This window comes from Myxine glutinosa, chromosome 9 (assembly GCF_964187855.1).
Source record: "Myxine glutinosa chromosome 9, kmMyxGlut1.1, whole genome shotgun sequence".
Lineage (NCBI taxonomy): Eukaryota > Metazoa > Chordata > Myxini > Myxiniformes > Myxinidae > Myxine > Myxine glutinosa.
The window spans coordinates 41054070-41076331 of NC_136269.1; the positions used below are offsets into that span (position 1 = coordinate 41054070).

General features: G+C 42.9%; 1 protein-coding gene across 2 annotated transcripts in view; it reads right to left on the reverse strand.

The window, feature by feature from the left end:
• TERT (telomerase reverse transcriptase) overlaps positions 1-21913 on the reverse strand; it is a 72982-nt gene extending 51069 nt beyond the window's left edge. The window contains exons 1-8 of one of the 2 annotated variants that reach the window (XM_068127897.2): positions 21649-21913; positions 16548-16894; positions 15025-15172; positions 13424-14732; positions 12050-12245; positions 10121-10286; positions 4220-4399; positions 501-662 (exon numbers count right to left, since the gene is read on the reverse strand). In XM_068127897.2, the coding sequence (XP_067983998.2) occupies positions 501-662; positions 4220-4399; positions 10121-10286; positions 12050-12245; positions 13424-14732; positions 15025-15172; positions 16548-16894; positions 21649-21897 (2757 nt within the window). In that variant the 5' untranslated portion in view covers positions 21898-21913. The remainder of the gene's footprint in view (positions 1-500; positions 663-4219; positions 4400-10120; positions 10287-12049; positions 12246-13423; positions 14733-15024; positions 15173-16547; positions 16895-21648) is intronic. The other variant, XM_078784301.1, reaches the window with a different exon arrangement.
• Between the last annotated feature and the right edge of the window lie 349 nt (positions 21914-22262).

Genomic DNA, 22262 nt, shown 5'->3' on the forward strand with positions numbered 1-22262 from the left:
TAGAGTTCGAGCCCCTGTCATCCTTCCAAGGTCAGCAAAATGAGCATCAGCTTATGTGAAGAAGGAGCCATTCGAGTATCCTGTATCGGAGTGGCGACCCGTCCAGGATTGTGCCCAATAACCAAGGGAACTGCTTCGGCAGCCATATGCATTTGAAGATGCAAAAAGGATTGGTCTTCTCTTCTTTCTACACCTTAATTGGTAAATATCATTGGAGAGCTTCCTTAACTACTCAAGCTATGATCATTTTCAATTTTTTGTTCTACAAAATTCACAAATTAGAATTGTATTCAAAATGTAGAACTTCCGTCCCATTTGAAATTGTTAGCATGTATGGAGTTATTAAACACCTGTGTTGGTATTCAATAGCTCCATACCTGCTAACAGCTATTAAATACCATGATGTGATACATATCCAACTGCCATAAAAAATACATCTTAGCAGCCATATGTTAGCAAAACAAACTGACAAATATCACTGTGGAAATCGGAAAACTCACATTATTTGTGAAAGAACGATGTAGTGCCCCTTGGCTTGTTGCCCAAATTGTTGCATAATGACGTCTTAGGTATGCATTGTGTTTACCAGATTTCAGCATGTTAGAAACAACCTCAAAAACCTTCCGCTGCGGGATTGAATCGTAGGCACCTTCCACGTCCACCTTAAAAAAAAACAAGACCAAAAGTCTAACAGCGGCGTAGCCTGGCTTGTAAAATATTATAAACCACAAACACACATGATTGGCTTTTTAAACAGTCGCTAATGCGGTTTACAACATTAAACAAAGAAATTTGGAGGAATCCCGACATCCATGAGGTAAGTTTTACTTACAGAACTGAGGGAAGATCTACTGTAATCTAGATTATACCCTACAATGGTTGGGGATGTGCTCATTTACCAAGCAGCTACCTAGCGCTTGCCAAGCCAGGCGTTCCTTAATCTTAATGGTTTTGAATGGAGTGCTTGCTCGAATGCTTAAACCACTTAATGATCTCTCCACAAGAAATTTGAAAATGAACACACACCAAATGTTCTTGAGACCTGACCATAGATCGACTGTAATCTATATACCACAAAGAGGAATGTCCCTTCCTGCAGCTCCCGTAGTGAGCATGTGTACTTGTAAATTAAAATGTTGGTCGGTGGAGTCAGCCATCGTAATGACATCATAGACGTAATGACATAACGGACACAAAACTGCCGCTACTTTAATATGCAGAACATGGTATATTTGAACTTCCAGTACGTTTGCAGTCATTACAAAGGGATTAGTGTTACGATTACATTTACTATAATATTAACGTTACGCTATCATTATTGCAAAAATTATATTACTATAAAAAAACCGAGACTAATTCCCTACTTCCGCGGTTATTAATATTAGTGCCGAACACCGCTCCTCATTAATCATGAACTATACACCGCTTCAATCCATTAACTTTCCAGTCACGAAATTGGGATTAAAGTGTTTTAGTCAGGTTCACTATGTTTTTTCGTTCAAAATCATGGTAGATTAGCAAACCTATACATTTTTGGAAACGTTATTACATGGAAAATCTGAAAATCAATGTTTACATTTGCCAATTCCGACCAATTCCATTCGACCAATTCGACCATTCGACCAATCGCTTTGATCGACCATTCGACCAATTCGATTCGATTCGATTCATCGAATTTGATTCGATCGACCAATTCGATTTGCCAATCAATTTGACTGACCTTTGCTTGTGTGCAACGGACTGTGAAAACGATGCGGACTATATTGTCGGATACGACACACAGGACAGTGATGACGAACTCTAAATGGCATATTCTGTAATCGTGTATGTTTGATGCCATTGACTGCCTGTGTATATTTTGTCATTGACTGCCTGTGTAGATGTGAAGTTATACTGACTGCATGTGTATATATGATTTTGCTGACTGCCTGTGTATGTTTGGTGATATGAATTATTGTGACACATTTTGATGTTATTAACTGCCTGTACAAAATGCTAACATGTATTTGATTATGCAACTTATCGCGAATATAAAGACAGTATTTTGCAATTCAAAACCTTTGATTCGTGTCTTACCATTCCCCATAGCACTAATTTGATACTTTCATTGGATTCCTTGTCCCTGAAAATATAGGTTTAGTATATTTTTTAAAGTTTTTAGGGTAATTAGAGGCAGAAATAGAACAAAATATGTATTTTACAGTGGCCATTTTGAAAATCCAAAATGGCCGCCATACAGGTATCTCTCCAAATGTAAACATTGATTTTTAGTTTCCTTATGCTATAACCTTTCCAAAAATGTATAGGTTTGCTAATCTACCATGATTTTGAACGAAACATAATTTATTGACAAAGTGAACCTGACTATTTGGGTGATATATACTATATTATTATTACGAAAACGATACTACTGAAACGATACAATACTGTATTAAGAAACCTGGGCTTAATTTGTCCGAAGCGGTCCGAAGGTGAGGCATAACGCTTAAGGCATATACGTACAGTACCGTATTTTTGGAAGAGCCGTAACGCCGATGCTTTCGATATTTGAAGATCATTTTAACAATCGGTTTGTTTGTTTCACACTGAATGAAAAACGTCAAGGTAGAGCATGACGATTGTGATATATGATAGGTTCGACGATATGTTCGGCATGAACGGCATATAAATCAAAATGGCGGTGTGTGGAGAGTCAGCTGCCGTACGCCGTAATGACATCAGATGTAATCGCATCACCCTGTCATGTGACCAGATTCTCAGCTCTGATTGGTATACGTTTGAGGGGACATACATACATACATGCAGACAAACACTGTTCTAGACGTCTTTGCCCGATGAGCTACTCCGTAAAAAAAAAAGAAGAAGAATGGGTGACAATGACAGACAATGAAGGCAGGTTGGAGGCTTTTAGAAGGCAGACTTGATTCCTATGATAGTTTCTTCGAGTAGTATATCACCTGTTTCACCTGGTATTAACATTATATATGTTCACTTTTGGTATTGCATTATGACTTGCTTAGAGAGCAGCCTGGAGAATGAAGCTACAGTTGTCTGGGTAAGGGAAAAATCCATCGAGAGCTTTAAAACCCGAACTAACCATAAATGTAAGTTTTATAACTCGTTTTGCACTTAATGACTGAAAGGTAAAGGTAATTGCATTCATCTACTTCTATCCACACAACGTTAATTAAAATATATATATATTCAAAGACACTATTTATTATATTATTTATTTCCTACGATAATATGGCCGGGCTCCCAAAAATATGATGTGTTCATCGGCTTCAAAAGACGGAAAGATAGTTCTGCAGGATTGTAAAATGGCAGTACCATATGTCAGCATTCCTCGGTATCACACGATCCTCCTTTAACATCGATCTCCCGCAGGAAAGCACAAATCGATAAAAAGTAAAATGTAGTAGTTAACTCGAGTATTATTAACGTACTTTACTAACTTTATGTAAAACACAATTTGCATTGTTATCGACAAATATAACCTGGAGCGTATCCCTTTAATTTAGGTCATAATGGTGTGGACAATTCAGAACATTCCGGTGACTGCCAATCTGACAGAGTGAATGAAACCTGTGCGATGGAGGATGATCACAAAAAACCAAGAGCACTCATTAGTACTGCGAGCATGGAATCAAAATCTACCGGCTTCATGGAATCAAAATCTACCGGCTTCATGGAATCAAAATCTACCGGCTTCATGGAATCAAAATCTACCGGCTTCATGGAATCAAAATCTACCGGCTTCATGGAATCAAAATCTACCGGCTTCAATTTTCATGAGAACAATCTTTATAGTTTAATATCCCTCAACCTCCTCTCCCTGCTCTTTATGAAGTCACACCTTCACAAAGTAACCCTGGCTAGTAACCCTGGCTAGTAGTAAAGTAACCCTGGTGTTGGGCTAGCGGCTAGGGTGCCAGCTTAGGATCCCAGGATCCTGGGTTCGAATCCCGGTCGATCGCTGAATTAACGCTAGGGGGGTTGACTCAGCCTGTCATCCTTCCGAGGTCGGCAAATTGAGTACCAGTTCACTGGTAATTCCCTGCTTGTCGTAAAAGGCGACAAAAAGGGTTGGCGGCAGGAAGGGCATCCGGCCGTAAAACATTGCTTCAAAAAGGGGACCGAAAAACAACAACAACCACGGTCCTCGAAAAAGGCCAACCCCCGCTTTGCGGGGAAAAATGGCCTCTAAATGTGGTTTTACCTTCACAAAGTAGAGTGGTTTCTGACTTCCACTGTTACGCCAGTGTGTGGCAAAGTCACGCCATCGGCAGAAAACTGCATCCAGACCAAGCACAGAGGATCCCAAAAGCTCAGGTGTCTGTGCGACTTTATAGTTTAGAATGTCGAACAGCGATTGGATCTCATTTTTCAGATTTCTGGCCTGCAAAGCAAGAGCAATACTTAAGCATGCGTTTCAGCAGAACCACAGACATTCTAACAAATATTTTAAGATAAAATAACAACTAGTAGAAAAGTTATAAAAGCTTTGCGATAGAAGTTAAAATATGGCAAATCAGCTTTGTCTCAAACAAGTTAACAATGACAAAATAAGTAAGTGCTGAAATGTAAATAAAATTAAGTCAATTCTCTTTCTGGACAAATAGTCTTGCCATGACGCTTTTCATTTCAGGTTAATTTGAATTATTTATACCAAGAGTTGAAATTGAGATAATCAGTATTCATTCCATTGATTCATGTACATTCATGTATTCATTCATGAGCATCGGTTATCCCAAAGTAGTTATTTTGCCGGGGTTACAATCCTGTCTGAGTTGCGAGTCTAATGCAGGATACTCAACTGAGGATGCAGGAATCTGGAATTTGGCTAGGGTGGCGGTGATAGTTCACCTACTCTTCATGAAGAACACCATGGAATATTTAACATCCACCAACTAACGCTAGCAGACGGGACACCCGGTTTAACGTCCATCTGGGAGTCTCGCGAGATCTCGGAGACGGTGGGAGGGATTTTCGAAGCTCCACACGGTCTCCACGTTTTTTGAAGTTAAGTCTGTTCACAATTGTATTTTGTCGAAACTGTATTTATCTTTCGGTGTGTGAAGTTATTGTGTGCAACTTTGGTTGTTTCTCGGTGTTTATCTTTCATAAATTGATCGTCTGTTTGCTGCGTCGCGAGCAAGGCCTTTGCCGCGTCGCGAACGATTTGAAATCGAAGTTAAGTGATTGTTCCCATTTGTATTTTCGTTAAAACTGTATTTATTTATGGTGTTGTACGTATATTGTGTCCCGACGAAGATTTTTCGGTGCAAATCTTTCATACCTGTATTGAAAATCGTGTTAATTCGTGTCGTGTCATGAGGCCTTGTACAGTGTACACTGTACAACCTTGAGGCTTTGTTTTTCTCTCAGCGGTCCGTCGTTTGTGATCCAATAACTTTCGTTCTCTGTATTCCCAGTCTTTTCACCCATAGCCTACTTCCTTGTGTAAATCTCAACTCAAAAAAAACAAAAAAAAAACATTTCCTTCTCTGTTCTCATTCGTTTATTCATTCTTATTCATTCGTTCGTTCTTCGACCACGTGTTTCTCCCCCATTTCCCCAGATAGTTTTCACTGTTATTAACCTTCAATGTTTACACTTTCCCCTCAAGTTATGTATTCCGTCATATTTTATAACACCTTTTTCTTCTTCTTCTTTAAAAGGCTGCTTTCGACTTGCTCACCAAATCAATTCATCCCAAAAAAAATATCCATCTCCTATAGTGCCTTTTTTCTACATTCCCTAAACTCTCCTGCACTCCATCCTCCATCCAGCGTCCTTAAACGTATTTTTAACTCGAAGGTCACAAGAAACTCATTTTGCAATAAATGTTCGTTTCCCATAAATCGTACACTTTCTAAAATCCAATCTCACCCCTCCCCTCCAAATCTTCCCCATAACCCCTCCCCTCCAAATCTTCCCCATCACCCCTCCCCTCCAAATCTTCCCCATCACCCATCCCTTTCAAATCTCCCCCCTTGCCCCCTCCCTCCTGAACTACCCCCTCACCCCTCCCCGCCAAGACGCCCCCCCCCCTCCTAGACTAGACTCCTCCCTCACCCCTCCCCTCCAAATCTCCCCCATATCCCATCCCTTTCAAATCCCTCCCCTTGTCCCTTCCCTCCCAAACTCCCCCCCTCACCCCTCCCCTTCAAATCTCCCCACCCTCATTGCTTCTCAATTTCCCCCCTCTCACTCCCCCTCCTCAAAGCGTCCTCCCCGCTTCTTCCCCCTTCCAACTCTCACCTCCATCTCCCCCAACCTTCCGCCTCGCTCTTCCCCCTCCTCAAATAACACCTCATTGTGCCTCACCCAATCACCATCAAACCTTTTGTCCGCCCCATCCTTCCCTTTCTCCGAGCTATTCTGAAATCTCTGACACACCTTCAACAGCTCTCCCTACCTCTTCCACCTCTTCCACATCTTACACTACCCCTCCTCCCCCCTGTTCTGTATCTGATGCTCCCCCTTCCTCTTCATTAACGGTATGGACCTCAAACATCCGGGGCCTTCGTTCAAACTTAACTGATCTCTCCATACAGGTTGCTTCTGTCAAACCAGACGTGATCTGCTTAACAGAAACTTTCCTCCTTTATGATGTCTCTGATTCCTTAGTATCTCTCCCGGGCTACTCCCTCCTCCGGTATGATAGACCTGAGCCTCGTCCTGGAGGTGGGGTTGCTATCTTTATCAAAAACTCTCTTCCTCACTCGCCCTGCACTGCACTCTCTCCACCTCACCCCCAGGAATACCTCTGGCTACGGCTTCCCCTTCGCTCCCACCTCTTGTTCATATGTGTGTTGTACCGTCCACCAAACAGTGATGACTCCATCTACATCTCGCTGTCTGATAATATGGACCAACTTCTATCTACTCATCCCAACTCTCTCTTCCTCATATGTGGTGATTTCAACTGTCATCATGCCAGTTGGCTGGGTGTGGGTACCTCTCTCACCAGCCATGGCTCCTCAGCAAAGGACTTCTGCGACTCACTGGGACTGACACAATCTGTCAATTTCCCGACCCGGATCTCAGTCAACGGAACATCTTCTCTTCTGGACTTGGTTATGACTAACTTCCCTGAAAATGTCTGCTGCTCTTCTTCTGCTCCAATCGGATCATCTGATCATGTCCTTGTTAAAGTGGACATCTCTCTGACCATCCTCAGGGAGCCTGCTCAGCATCGACGAGTCTGGCATTTCACTCAGGCCAACTGGCACGGTCTTCAAGCAGCCATCAATCATCTGGACTGGTCTCCCATCTCTACCACCTCTGACATCAACTCATCCTGGGAATTCTTCCAAAGTAAATTGCTCTCTCTCATGCACAGATTTATCCCATCTCGTCTTCAGTTGTCATACCCTTCCTCCCGTCCATGGTACACGGATTCTTGTGGTGAGGCTGTTGCCCAGAAACAACTTGCCTTCGTCTCCTGGAAAGCAAATCCAACGGAAGGAAATCTCATTTCCTTTCACAAAGCCCGAAACAAGTGTGTGTCCACCCTCAGGAGAGCCAGGAAACAATATCTCTCCGTTCTCAAGACCGAACTCTCTTATCTGTCTCCCTCTTCCAAATCCTGGTGGCGTCTGGTCAAATCCGTTTCTGGTGTTTGTTCCCCCTCCATCCCCTCCCTTACCTCAAACGGCTACACAGCTGACTCCGCACGTGAAAAAGCTGAATGCCTCAACTCTGTGTTTGCCTCTAAATCTTGTGTCCCAAACCCATCCCTCTCTGTACCCACCATACCCAGTCGCACCCTGCTGCTCCTGGACTCCGTGTCCTTTCCTCCTGACAAGGTGGAAAAGTTTCTGTCAACCCTCGACTCTGATTCTGCAACTGGACCCGACGGCATCAGCCCACGGGTCCTAAAATCCTGCTCTGCCGCTCTATCTCACCCTCTCTCTGTTCTCTTCACCCTCTCTTTTGCTCAAGGTCAACTGCCATCTGCTTGGAAATCAGCCAACATCAGCGCTATGCACAAAAAAGGTGCAAAAACAGATCCTAGCAACTACAGACCAATCAGCCTTCTCCCAATTATCAGCAAAGTCATGGAATCCATCATTGCTTCGGATATGAAATCTTTCCTCTTCTCCAATGGCTTGATCTCTGATCATCAATTTGGTTTCAGACCAGGTCACTCTACTCTGGACATGCTGCTTCTGCTGTCTCAACAATGGATGGAGGTCCTCAATGCCAAACAGGAAATTAGAGCTGTCTCCCTCGACATATCACGTGCCTTCGACACGGTCTGGCACCCCGCTCTGCTCACCAAACTCTCCTCTTTTGGTATCCATGGAAATCTCCACGCATGGCTGGCGGACTTCCTCTCTAGTCGTAGTCAACGTGTGGCCCTGAATGGGTTTCTCTCATCTCCTCTTCCTGTTCAGGCTGGAGTTCCCCAAGGCAGTGTTCTGGGCCTCGTGCTTTTTCTGGTCTTCATCAATGATCTCTCTGACTCTCTTGAAAATCCTCTCTATCTCTTTGCTGATGACTCCACTCTCTGCCGCTCCATTCCTCTTCCCTCAGATCGGCAGTCTGCAGCCTCCTCACTCTCTGAAGACTTGGACAAAATCACAGACTGGTCAAACAAGTGGAACATGTCTTTCAATCCTGACAAATCTCACACTCTTACTATGTCTCTCCGAAAAGATCGACTGGACAACCCTCCCATCTACTTTCTCAACAATCCTCTCCAAGAAGTTCTGTCGCTCAAGCTTTTGGGTCTCACTATCTGCCATGATCTTTCTTGGGAAAACCACATTTCCAAGCTGGCCTCCAAAGCCAGTCGCCGACTGGGCATCCTCCGTCGTGCGAAGTCCTTCCTCGGCACACCTGAGCTCCTCACCACATACAAGGCTTTCATCCACAGCTCAATGGAATACTGTTCTCCCCTATGGGCCGGTGCTCCTGCCTCACACCTAGCTCGACTTCACGCTGTTGAAACCAAAGCTTTCAGAATTATTGGAATCTCCCGCGATGAAGCCATCTCTGAGGGCCTTTCACTCACTCACCGCAGGCAGGTAGGTGGTCTTTCTGTCTTCTCCGACTCCTCTCCTCCTCCTCTCCGGCCTTGCACCTCTCCTCTCCGACTCCTCTCCGGCTTGCACCCCCAGCTCTCTCTGTGCTCTGTCCCCCAAATATTCCTACAGGTCGCACAAGATCTGCCAGCAACCCTCTGATGGTTAAACTGCCGAAATCTCGGCTCTCTGCTCACCTTGACTCTTTCATTCCTCTTTTCTCCCGCCTCTGGAACAAACTCCCTCACTCCCTTCAATCCCACTCCTCCCTCCAGGTCTTTAAAACAGCTGTTCACCACCATCTCTTATCTTCCCCCATCCAAAACCTTGATCTTTTCTACCCCTGCTAATTCACCCCAGATCCACCTTGTTTGAAATTCCAACTTCTTTCCTGGAAGTCCTGGCAGTGTCCATATGTTTTATACCTCTCCCACCGCCCCCTTCCCATGCCCCCCCCCCAAAGCCCTCGCCCTCTCTCAGATCTCTCGATGTCTCCATGTCTCTCGGTCCCTGCTCTCAAATGTTGTGTTTGTGTCCTTCCCCCTCTCTCCCCATCTTGTCTACCGCTCCCGATGTTATATGTTTTATGTGTCGGTTTGTCTTTTTGTGTGATTAATGTTCGCTCTTTCACGAGCCTCGATCTTGTATACAAAAAAAAAAAAAAAAAAAAAAAAAAAATCTGATGGACAGCACACACAATGATGCCTCGCCTTGCCCTGCAAAACACCAGAGTATCAGTTTATATCTGAGTTGGGCTTCAAACACAGGCCAGACAGCTCAGGCAAGTGTACATACATCTTACTCAAGGCTATCCTGCCCTCATCAGTAAAGGAACCCATTCAAATTTAAGCACCATGAAAATGTATGCCTCCATTATTTTTCACATGTATCTATTAAAATAAGTGGTTCTCAAAAACATGTCCATCTACCTTCCCAATGATCAGATACTTAAAGCAGCCAGATCAATCAAAATCAGCAATCCCAATGTGCTGGTACTGGATCTGTACTATCGAAGGAGGCATTATTTGACAAAACACTAAGAAGACACAAAACCAAAATCAACACCAAAAGTGAAAGTGGGTTACCTCCTTGTTGAGCAGTTTGCCTGTTACCGGTGACTTTAAGATTGGCCGAAAACCTTTTCTTTTAGGCACAAACCGGAGTCGAGAAACTTCTGGGTCTCTCGCTCTTCTCAGAACTTTCCTCTCTTCTACTGCAATAGGCTTAAGCATCCCTTTTGATAGGTACTGCCTGTACAAACACACATGGTTTGCCAATCCAGCACAGTTCTTACAATCATGCACAACTAAAAATGAATCCTTCAACAAAGTAAATGAATTTAAAATTAGTTTCAAACAAGCCAAAAACGAAATGTATTTTTTAAACGAACAAGAAAACAAGACAAAATAAAGCTAAGTCGATAGCACGCCATCGCAAATCCCCACACTTCCTACCTAAAGCAAAGATAAAGATGGCAAAACGTTCCACCAGGAATGACACAATATCAAATATGAAGTTAAAATATTTATTTCCCCTTTTTGATTCCTATGACCCTTCCACTGGGCATAAACCCAGGGTCAAATCCAAAGCCTCGTTGCATATTTCATGCATCTCCAAATGTTGCTAGCATATATAAAGTTTCTTTAAAAAATATTTTAAAATGTGCCCGTAATTGCATTTTTGGAAATTTGACCTTTTAATCAATTCCCAAGAGGTGGAGCCAAAAATGGTACTGTTCTCACACTTTCTTGCCATGTTGTGATCATAACAACCAGGTTTGGTGAATTTCAGCACAACTGTTTAGGAGGAGAATGCGTGACGGACAGACAGACAGCCAACTCCATTATAATATCCCCCTGTTTTTTTAATCAAAGAAAAGCAAAACAAGAAGACGTCATGCAGAGCACAATATTTGCAAAAACCACCCCCCAACCCCCCCCACCCCCCCCCCCAAAAGGTTGCCATTGATCCATTTCATCAAGATTAAAATTGACGATCGTGATAAAAGCTCGCGTTAATAGGATGAAAGTGACGATTTTTGAGATGAAAATTGATGATTTTAGAAGTTTCACCTTGAGTTGACCTTTGACTTTTTGACCTCAAAAATAGTTTGTTTCCCAATTCAGTGAGGCACTATGCAAATGCTGTTAAATTTTCAAGTCAATCGGATGAAAATTTATGATTTTTCAGATGAAAATTGATGATTTTGGAAGTTTGACATAGAGTTGGCCTTTGACCGTTTGACCTCAAAAATAGTTGGTTTCCCTATTTAGTGATTCAATATACAAATGCTGTTAAATTTTCAAGTCAAACGGATGAAAAATGCCGATTTTATAAATCGGACCTCCAGATGAACTTTGACCTCAAAATCAATAGACTTCTCAATTGTTTGTAATGACCTCTAAAACTCGGTGAAGTTTCATGACGATCAGTTTAGAATTGTGACCTGTAGGCGAGTGACAAACAAACAAACAAACAGAAGAGAATAACAAATGCAGCCGACCAATTTACTTGAAAAATCTTCGATTTTGCAAGTAATAAACTTTTCATTACACCCATTCGGTTAAAGTTGCTCTTTCAGCAATTCATTCAACGCCAAATGTTTGGAGTAAATTAACACCAGTAAATAAACACACCATAACACCACACCAAAAAGGTCAGTGAGTAAATGAACATAAAAATAGGGTCAGTGAGTAAATGAACATAAAAATGGGTCAGTGAGTAAATAAATATAAAAATAGGGTCAGTGAATAAATGAACTGTTTGTTAAAAAAAAGGTATAAATGATATACATTATTTTTGATAGTCTCAATAATATATCAATCACCAAAGCTACAAGGAAAGATAAATCGAGAGAGAAAGTAAATGTGCATCGTTCCCAAAGCATACCCTCTCCATATAATTTAAACATACATTATTGCTTTCATGAGAGAACAATTCTTGCAACTGTTCAATCTTCAATAACAACCCAAGCCACATTCTTAAAAAAAAAAATACAGGATGAAAATAGGGACCTCATTGCAATGCTGTGAAGGTGACACCAGACATTCTTGCGATAGAAAAAGATTTTGTTTTTCTGGAACATCGTCTCGGTGATGTAGAAAAATGACGACAGAAGGACCATGACGAAATCTTGCATGACCCACGTGAAGAACTTCTGTAGAGTCTCTTCCCGTTTGCAATGCTCAATGGGTGAGACCCGTCGATGACCTGACACAGCGATGGATAATAACAATAAATAAGATGTTATTGTTTTGGATGAACAGCCACATAATAATTTGGTATTTTAAAGATGTATATTTTTGTTTATTTTCTTCTTTAGAATACCGAAGTCCTGAGTCCGCAGCCAGCATCAACAATAACTTCAACAGGGTAAGCCGATTAGAATTTGGTTAGGATCTGGATGCAAATCTGACACATCAGTGGGCCACAAAACATGAAGTGAAAAGTCTCGCGGAGGTATGCGCTCTACCGAGTGCCATTCTAGTTTTACATTGCATCTGTCACTGGTTAGTTGCCATTTACTTTTGAAAGAAAATTCTGGAAAAAAACCCAGTGAGGTGGAAAATATTAGCATATTTTGCACAAATTATTAAATGAATGAATTGATTTATAAAATAAAAATAAATAAATAAACTAGAGAGTTCATAGAACACCCTAACCCACACATTCTTGAGAAAAAGGACATGTGAAGGGTCTTTTCAACTCTTGCTTTGCAATTCCGAACATGATCTATATTAGCTTTGTTCGTAAACTCTGAATAACAGGCACGATACTAACCATACGAAGCCAATGGGTCAAACGGACCAGTCCTGAGCTGAACCTTCGGCCAACTCTTCTAGGACAAACTGACGATTTTGGAACAATCTTTGAGAAAAGGCTGCACATAAACAAACATTGGCGGGATGAAGTTAACTCACACTCGCATCGATTGACACTGCCATTTTGTATGAATCTCGATATTCCCCCACCCTGAGAGCATAAGCGGTACATTTGATTGGTCAAGATGGCATACAATTTTGTCAACTTACTGGTAACTGACGTTTTTGGAAGTGCAACCGAGGCGATTTGAGTTATACAGTGTTCAAATGTATAATTCAATTTAAAGGAATAAAGTTTTAAAGGTTGTAGAAAAAACAAACAAACATTGTATTGGAATTTTTCTGCCGCTGATGAGTTTGGGATACACAATCTCTTGCACCACCTTGTTTAACATGTTAAATGAGTTATTCATGCCTGTTTATACCCTTTATGACATCCCTAAAAATAGTAAGTTTCCTGTTTGGAATGATTTGCATTCCTTTTGGAATGCATACCTCACTCACTCATAATAAAAAAGGAACAATTCTAGTGATAAAATTGATACAAAACGAAACAAAGACATTTACCAAGCTGAAGCCAGGAACAGTCATTGACACGCATGCCATGGCAAAGCTCTTTGATGCCAAGGCTCTCCAAGCGACCAAGCCCAAGACAGGTCTTCAGGATCCTTAGAAAGCGTCGGCGATTATGTGGTGAGCCCCACGCCTCCATAGGCAAGACCCGCAAAAGGATGGCACGTAAAAACCCATAGACGGAAGCTGAATCACTGTGTTGAGACAGAAGCCACTGCCTCCTGCAAATTGTCCGTGTTGGAAAACGTCGAGAGACCCGAATGCAGGCAGACACAGGGTGGGAATGTTCAAGAGGTAAAGATAGAGCAGGATATGCAGCTGAGGGTAATTGCGTTGAGCAATGGGCATCAGGACCAGTTTTGTCACCAGGTGTGCTCGGTAAATTGGAATTTACACTTTTGCTGGGAACATCTTGCTGACTGCAGGAAGAGCCAAGAAAAGGCTTTACAACATGTCTAATTGGATACTTTGTGGACTTTCCTTTAGGGCCTACTATAAGTTGGTGAACACAATGCCGCCAGTCCGTTCTTCTTGGAGGTTCTGCATCTGTGGAGTGAAGTGGACCATCTTTTGTACTCGGTGATTCTACGACATTAGAGGTTGGAGAAGCACACAAATTCGAATCACAATGAACATTCCTCTCATTGTTCTGTCCCCTGCTATCATTTTCCAGGCCCTCCGTGGATGCTCCATTGTACTGTCTCTTATTCAAAGGATTTCTTAACCTAATGGGACAGTATCGAGATAGAAGGACGCGATATGGACATCTTTTATGGTTTTGCAATATTTGCACAAACATACCCTTCATTTGGACAAACCTTCTTGGCAGCCTCGGGTGTTTTCTACTGCGCTTCTGCACTAAGTTTTTATTCCCTCGCTGTGTCACATCGAGTCCAAATACCATTCTCAGCAGGGCGTTAGCATCCTTGTTTGCACAGCCCAGTTTGTTCAGTGGATGGTTTTCCCAAAAGGTTTCACGAAGGTTCTTCGAGTAAAGAAGTCGAGCCCAAGAGAAGCATTCTGGCTTTGCAGAATGCGAGTCTTTCAGATATGCTCCTGGAACTTTCCTGTTAGACTGCTGGACCTTACGGTGGCCCTTTTCACTCGAGATTGTTGTGCAGCTCCCTCCATCTCCTCCACCACCACCACCACCACCACAACCACCACCACCACGATGGTGCTCAAAACTGCGAAGGTTAAGCTTTGTTTGGCCAGTAAGATCTTGTGCGGTATTAGCAGTGACAGATGTCCCTTTCTGCTCTAATTGTCCAATCAACCGTGGCTTTTTGACAGTGGAGGGATCCTGAAAAAAGAAAATGTAATGCAAGAAAGTTGCATTTTGAGCAACACCAAATTCATGATCGATGTAGTAAATACAAAATCCAAACACTTTCTGCACTCATCAAACTATAAACACAAAACATTGCATTAAATATTAGGTTTAATGTGGGGCGTGATAAAGTGGAAGACATTACAAGGGCAATGACATTTACTGCCCGCCAAAAAAAACATCACGGGAAAAATAAAAGTAATAATTAAAGCATTATTAAGTTATAAAAATTAGAAATTAAAGGTTGCTTGCTTTCAGTAGTTACCGCCTTCATTTCATGTCGCTTTACTGCCTTGCGACCCGCCGTGCCTTGCGCTTTCGCTGTACATCCGTCACCATTTTTACGCCGCTTCACCATATCTGGACTGCACCGCAGAAAGTGCTTAGCATGAGGCTGTAGGTGTTGGAAACCTCTGCAAGTGAGGGGGAAAAAAACTCAAACAAAACATAAACAGCCTATTTAGAACAGGTAGAAACAGAGGCAAAGCTAAGTGGCTTTTCTGCACGAGTCAGGTGTCCAGGCTGCCAAAATTTACTTCAAACACAAAAATTATTTTGCACAACCAGAAGAAACATGGTACATGATGGGAAAAAATAGAAAATAGAATTCTACACGAATGCATCGATGGATTTGCCTCCACCCATGTTAGATATCAACCCACTGTTATCTTTGATTTCAATTAAAGGTCATTTTTCACCAGGACGGTGCCCCCCCCCCACCCCCACCCCTCATTGGGCCTTAGTCGTTTGATCCAATAATGTTTGAAGTGATTCTTCACCATTGAGAGATAGTGCAAAAAATGATATATGGCACAACATTTCATAAAGTCATGGATGACTTGTGACAAAACTTGGTGGATGAATTGGTTAGGTGACAAGAATAAGTCCACTATATTTTTGTTCAGGTCCAAATCCAGATCCAGCCTATCGGTGAGATACAACAAGGCAACTATTCAGCTTGGTGGAGGTATGCTCTCTACCGAGTGCTGCTCTAGTTTTACATTGCAAATGTCTGACTCATGCCAAGACCAAATAATTTGAAAAAATAAAATAAAAATGCACACTCAGACTTGTTACACTCCCACTACAAACTCAGACATTTGAGGTGTAATTTCACTGCCTCCCTGTATCGCAAGCAAGACCTATTCTCTTATGCAGGCTCATAAAAGAGCAAGATTATAGAGACCAGAAGAAAACAAACCGAGTGAGGCAACAGTTGGACACAATAACCAAGAGAAGAATGGAAGAGGAAAATAAGATAGAGAAAAAGCGAGGAATGCAGGAAACACAGTAACGTGCAAGTAAGAGTTGAATTGGGCAGAGTCAGTGGGGGTAGAAAATATCACGGGAAGGGATGGAGGAAGATACGAGATGTGGTGCATTGCCTATTTTAATCCCTCAAGGGAGCATTAGGATAGAACAGCCTCAGGAGACAGTTCCACAGATGGGACAAGCAAGGAACAATTTAAGTAGGGAAATTAATTAAGCAAGGAACAAATTAAGCACGACTTGTCTGCCATGTGAGAGTAACAAGCATCAGGCATCTGCATCCATTATTGCAGGAGATGCAAATAATGTTGAGAGCTTTAGATTACAGAGATGGCTGTTCACGATTAAAGACATCTCGCTTACATATCTACTTCTCATTTTCGGCATCAATATCGTCCATAAGCATCTGAAGTTGAGAAGGGCACTCAACCCCACCAAGTTACATCTCAAAAATGAGATGGCAATGCGACAACCCCTGGAAACGAATTGGTTACATGTCGAGTCAAAATGAATACTCACTTCCTCTTCAGTAAAGTTGGTGCTGCAGTATGAGCGAGATCATAAAGGGGTGCACCGCAGATCTGGTATGCACAAGCTGGAGGGACACAGCGATACAACGCACACTCCTCCAATAGATACAGAGCGAGCTGGTCTCCAATGCGAGCAAACAGGACATTCCAAAGAGAGCTCTCTGCAAGCAGAGCAGTTGTTGTGTTGTAATGAGCTTTCGAAATCGACCAGGCTGGATCAATGGCGACAGCCCTGGATGCCGTGACTGGTTTGTACCCGAATGAGACGACGTTACGACAGTTCCGTGAGCAGAGCCGCTGGAGTACATGGAAAACCAATTCTGTCTGGCTGAAAACCTGGATAAGACAAGAGGAAGGGAAACAAATGAAAGGAAAAAGGTCATCAACATTTTTTTGCAGGTCGCCTCATTTTTGTATGGTCAGCTGGGTGAGACAACTTAAATAGATCTAAATGCTACTCATGTTGGTGTTCACAAGTTAGAACAATGAATCAACTGGTCACAACATTTTTCAACTTTAAAAAATATGTCGCATCGCATTGCGGAATTAAATTAATGAATTCCTTTTTTGAGGAGCATTTGCATGAAAAAAAGGGGTGCCAATTATTTCATACAGCCTTACCTAACAGGTTTTAACCTATTATTACATTTGTGGGGGCTAACCGAGCTAACCGCCTCCAGAGGATAGCAAGCCGGCAGGCCATGGCCCGAAGTTCGTCATTGGTCAAGCAAAACTATGGGGTGTTTCGAGAGAGCTCGGCGATTGGACAGTGTGACGTCAGAGCTAGAAGATTCGAGAGCAGGAAGAAGAAGAGTCTTGTGAGCTCTCTCTCGGACAGACTTTTGTCCCTGGCGGTCGATTTTTGGTCTCATGTGTGCCTGTGAGGAGACTTTCCGGAGCTTTTACGATCGTGTGGAGGAGCAATAAGATGGTGGTTTGCAGGGCTCTTGGCACTTCGGACGGAGAGAGAGCAAAAAGAGGGCCGTCTTCACAGCTCATTTAATAGCTTTGTGCGCGTTGCCGTCTCGGCTCGGTGCCATATTGGGTGCTGAGGTGCAAGAAGCGTTTGGACTTGGCCACCCTGCACTGCCAACTTCATTCAATGATCTCGTTGAGCAAGCTGAGTGCCGGACGACTAAAACTAAAAGAAACAATTTATTTTATTTTATCATTCCCCTGTTGTGTAATTGTGTCTGAATGGAGACGTCTCAAATTGGGATTTAGTTTGACCTCACCTTTCATTTTCACCACTTTCGTATTGCATTTATTTTCATCAAATTCTTGTGTTGCATTTTATTTGTTGTATGTTGTTTTGCTGTTCGTGGGTCCGAGAATAAACCCGTGTGGCTCCGTCCAGGTAAGCACTTTGGTTCCCTCACCGCGTGCGACGGACCAACCGTTAGTTTCGGCTACGCGCCTCGGAGTAATGGACCGTTACGGCTATTTGTCACCCAGTGGTGTTAACCGCAGGGCTGACAGGACACTATATATGTAGGGTGCCCCTTTATATTAACTTTTCTAGAGCATTACCTGTTTCCTCCCAAGGACACAAGGGTAGTCCAGCATGCACACACTATTTTTTTGAATGTCCCTTCTTTGCTGGAGTTTGCCACATGGCACATACCATACAAAGGAGCCTTTTCTATGCCCTTGGCATTTTCCCCCAAGAATAATGCAGTACTAGCCGAAACCCGTGGAACATCCACGGAAGGGAGGATGTGGTGTATGGATAGAGTGTACCATTATGGATGGCATAGGGGAGCGCTCATGGGATCTTCTTCTTCCGTTAAGCTCCAATTTTTTCTCTTTAGGTTAAGTCCAATCAGTCCTCTCTGCTCGAAGTGCTCAGGCCATGCCTTCCCGCTCTCATACTTTTATTTCCGTTCGGTGTAGAAAGATTGACATATCGTTCGTCTGTTTCAGCTCGTTATCTTTAAGCTTCCTTACGTCTCGCCACCTGCTACACCTCTCTGAGTTACGAGGATTTATGCAACGCACCCCGAGTATCGCAACGTCACTCCATTTAACTTTATTAAAATGACGATAAAGACGTTTCCTTATATATCCTAATTTAAAATGTTCTAGGGAATAAAAAGACCATTTGGTTCACACCACCCATGTTCACACCACTCGACTGTCCAATCAGCGGACGGCTCGCTTCGCCTTCGCCCAGCAGACGCCAATACGATGGCGTCGTAAGATGGCGTCGTATCGGCAGTTAATCGGATGCTTTTGGGCCCCAACGTCGGCTAATTCAGATTTTTCGAGTATGGCTGTACGTGATAAACAAAGAGCGCGGTTCGTAGATCGTAAATCCATGAGTGCGGTGGGCATCGGGTCACTGGGTGCGGCGTAAAAGGGATAACAAAGTTGAGTCCTTACGGTATTATTATATAGATTGCGACTGGAAGAACAGCAGCTTGCAGTCAAAACGAATCGGGGTCTGGAAGAAGGACTGGTGAAAGGAAAGAACTCGCCACATGCAAAGAAGTCCATTGAAATTTCAATAATTATAACATTGATTTTTGAGGCCATAACACTTGTTCATATTTATAGACTTGGGAAAAATGCCAGGGTCACAGAAAAGGCCCCTTTTTATCTTATGTGCCAAAGTATAGAAGAGAAGGGACATTCTCGGGGAAAATCCCAGGGGCCTTTTCAACAACATTTTCATTCACGATTCACATACCAGGTAGGTATATAGGTAAATGTTTATATGTGTGTGTGTGTATACACACACACACACACACACACACACACACACACACACACACACACACACACACACACACACACACACACACACACACACACACACACACACACACACACACACACACACACACACACACACACACACACACACACACACACACACACACACACACACACTTTTCTTCAAATAACTCAATTTTCTCTAAAAATAAGTTGAAATTGACAAAAGTATTTGGTCTCCACAATTCTTTCTTTCACTGTTAATATTACAGAACCTTTGTTTTTGATTCAGAACTTAATATATCCTTTTAAATCAGAAAATAAAACTAAATGGCATTGACAAAATTATGGACACCCCAGACTAAATATTTTGCAGCAGACTTTGGACAAAATAACTGCAGCAAAGCACTTCCTATAGCCATGAATGAGCTTCCCACACCTCTCTACTGGCAGTTTGTCCCACTCTTCTTGTGCAAACTGCTCCAGTTCTCCCAGATTTTAAAGGTGCCTTCTCCCAACTGCCGTTTTCAGATCTCTCTACAGGTGTTCAATGGGATTTAGATCTGGACTCATTGCTGGCCACTTCAGAACAGTCCAGAAGTTTGTCGTGAACCATTCCTGGGTACTTTTTGAAGTGTGTTTGGAGTCATTGCCCTGCTGCAAGACCCATGACCTTCGACGGAGACCCAGTTTTCTGACACTGGGTTGAACATTGCACTCCAAAATTCCTTGGTAATCTCCTGATTTAATGATGCCGTGCACACATTCAAGGCACCCAGTGCCAGAGGCAGCACAGCAACCCCAAAACATCACTGAACCTCCTCCATGTTTGACTGTCGGGAAGGTGCTATTTTCTTTGAAGGCTTCATTTTGTTTTCTGTAATCATAGAGATGATGTGCTATACCAGAAAGCTCTAATCTCGTCTCATCTGTCCACGGGACATTCTCCCAGAAGGATTTTGGCTTGCTCAGGTGTGTTTTGGAAAACTCCAGTCGGGCTTTCTTATGTCTTACTCAGCAGTGGGGTCCTCCTGGGTCTCCTACCATTGAACCCCCTTTCATCGAGTTGGCGATGGATGGTGCAGGTTGAAACTGTCGTTCCTTGTATCTGAAGGTCAGCTTGAATCTGTTTGGCAGTTGATCGAGGTGCTTTCTCCACCATTCGAACAATCCTTCACTGCAATCTTAGATCAAGTTTTCTCTTGTGGCCACGTCCAGGGAGGTTGGCTACAGCGCCATGGGCCTTAAACTTCCTGATAACATTGCGTACAGTGGACATAGGAACATCAAGGTCTCTGGAGATGGACTTGTAGCGTTGAGATTGTCCACGCTTGGCTACAATCTTGTGTCCGACCTCCTCAGACAATTGTCTAGTTTTCTTTCTTTTCTCTATGCTCATTGCGGTCGGTACACACAGTGACAAAAAACAGCAGAATGACTCCTTTTCTCCATTCAAACTGGTTGAATGAGTGATTTTTATATTGCAGGCACCTGCATCTCAGCACAGGTGAGTTCAATTCCAAAGTAAAGGATAATCATCTGCTTGAAATGTAATTATTTCTAACAACTTCTAAAAGGTGCTAATAATATTGTCCGGGCCATTTTAGGATTTCTGCGTGGAATAAGCTAAGATTTCGTATTTTTTTTCAGCTTTTTTGTTTTGTTCCACTGCAAACAAAAGAAACATATATGTGGATACTAAAAGATTTTTTAATTTCAACAATTTTCTGGAAGAAATGGTGCATTCTTTGAAAAAAGGGTAAGGGTGCCAATATTTTTGGCCACGATCGGAATAACATCAGTTGTTGATGAATAACATAACATCAGTTAACATCAGATGAATAACATCTGTTGGAACAACATGAGTTGGTAAATACTAAATCAGACACACCCTCTTCTCTTTTATTTATTTTTGTCCTCTTTTTTAAAAATTCAAATATGGTAACCTCAAAGGGAAATAGTCAATAATTTTCAGTATTATGTTGTCGTTTTAAATCCAGCCTGGTGTTGGCTTAACGGTTAAGGTGGGTGGTGTAAGATCTTATGGTCTTGGGTTTCAGCCCCTGTCGTGCCTTTAAATAACACCAGGTGGGTTGATTCAGCCGGTCATCCTTCCCAGGTTGGGAAAAGAAGTACCAGCTTACTGGAAAAGGGTGGAGGAGGGGCACTGCATCAGCGGCACAGTTGCACTGCCAGAAATGATGCAACCAGCACCCTGCATTTTTGATCCCATGCTCAATCCGAGATATTTCTCGTGCTGCTACAAATAATAAAGTCGCACTGTTTTCGCGGCTTTTTAACAACGTCAGACCCTTCCTGAACAGGTCTCCCATATGTGACTTCGCAGGTGAGAATGATCCCGATAAAGGCCAAACCTGCTCTGTGGTAATCGAGGCCGGCAAGTTCCGCGCTCCATTGGGTACACACACAATCAGGCTCCGAAGCAGATTCTCGTAAGCGCTGCTGTCGTTCTCCTCTCGGATTCTGCATCCACCTGAGATGCGGGGTTCCAGGTCCGACAGGAACTCCAGGAAGAAAGAACAGCGGCGATAGAGCGGCCCAAGAATCCGAAGAACGCCAACGGTTCTAAAAGCGCTGCCCTTGATGCCTCGCTCGCCCGCCATGCTTCGAAGTTCGAACGGGAGCGATGGGCGGAGCCGGTCTACGTCACTGCTTTATGCTCCTCCTCCTTCTCGTGACAAAAGCTCTTTCACGCTTCACGCGGCAAACAGGGCTTCAAACATCCTAGCGCGCATTGAAATTGTCGAATCATAACGTAATGTAAATAACGATATGAACGTCCAGAGAAAGTTCGGGAAACACTACACTACTAACCCTTCACTCGGTAAGCGGAACAAGCGATAATAGGGGGGGTGCTTGGCGAGCGATAGCAAGCTGCTCGCTAACGGAACACACCAATAATGAAAAATATTTAACGACCATTTATATTGAAAACAAACCACAACTTTTACAGGCGATTCAAACTAGA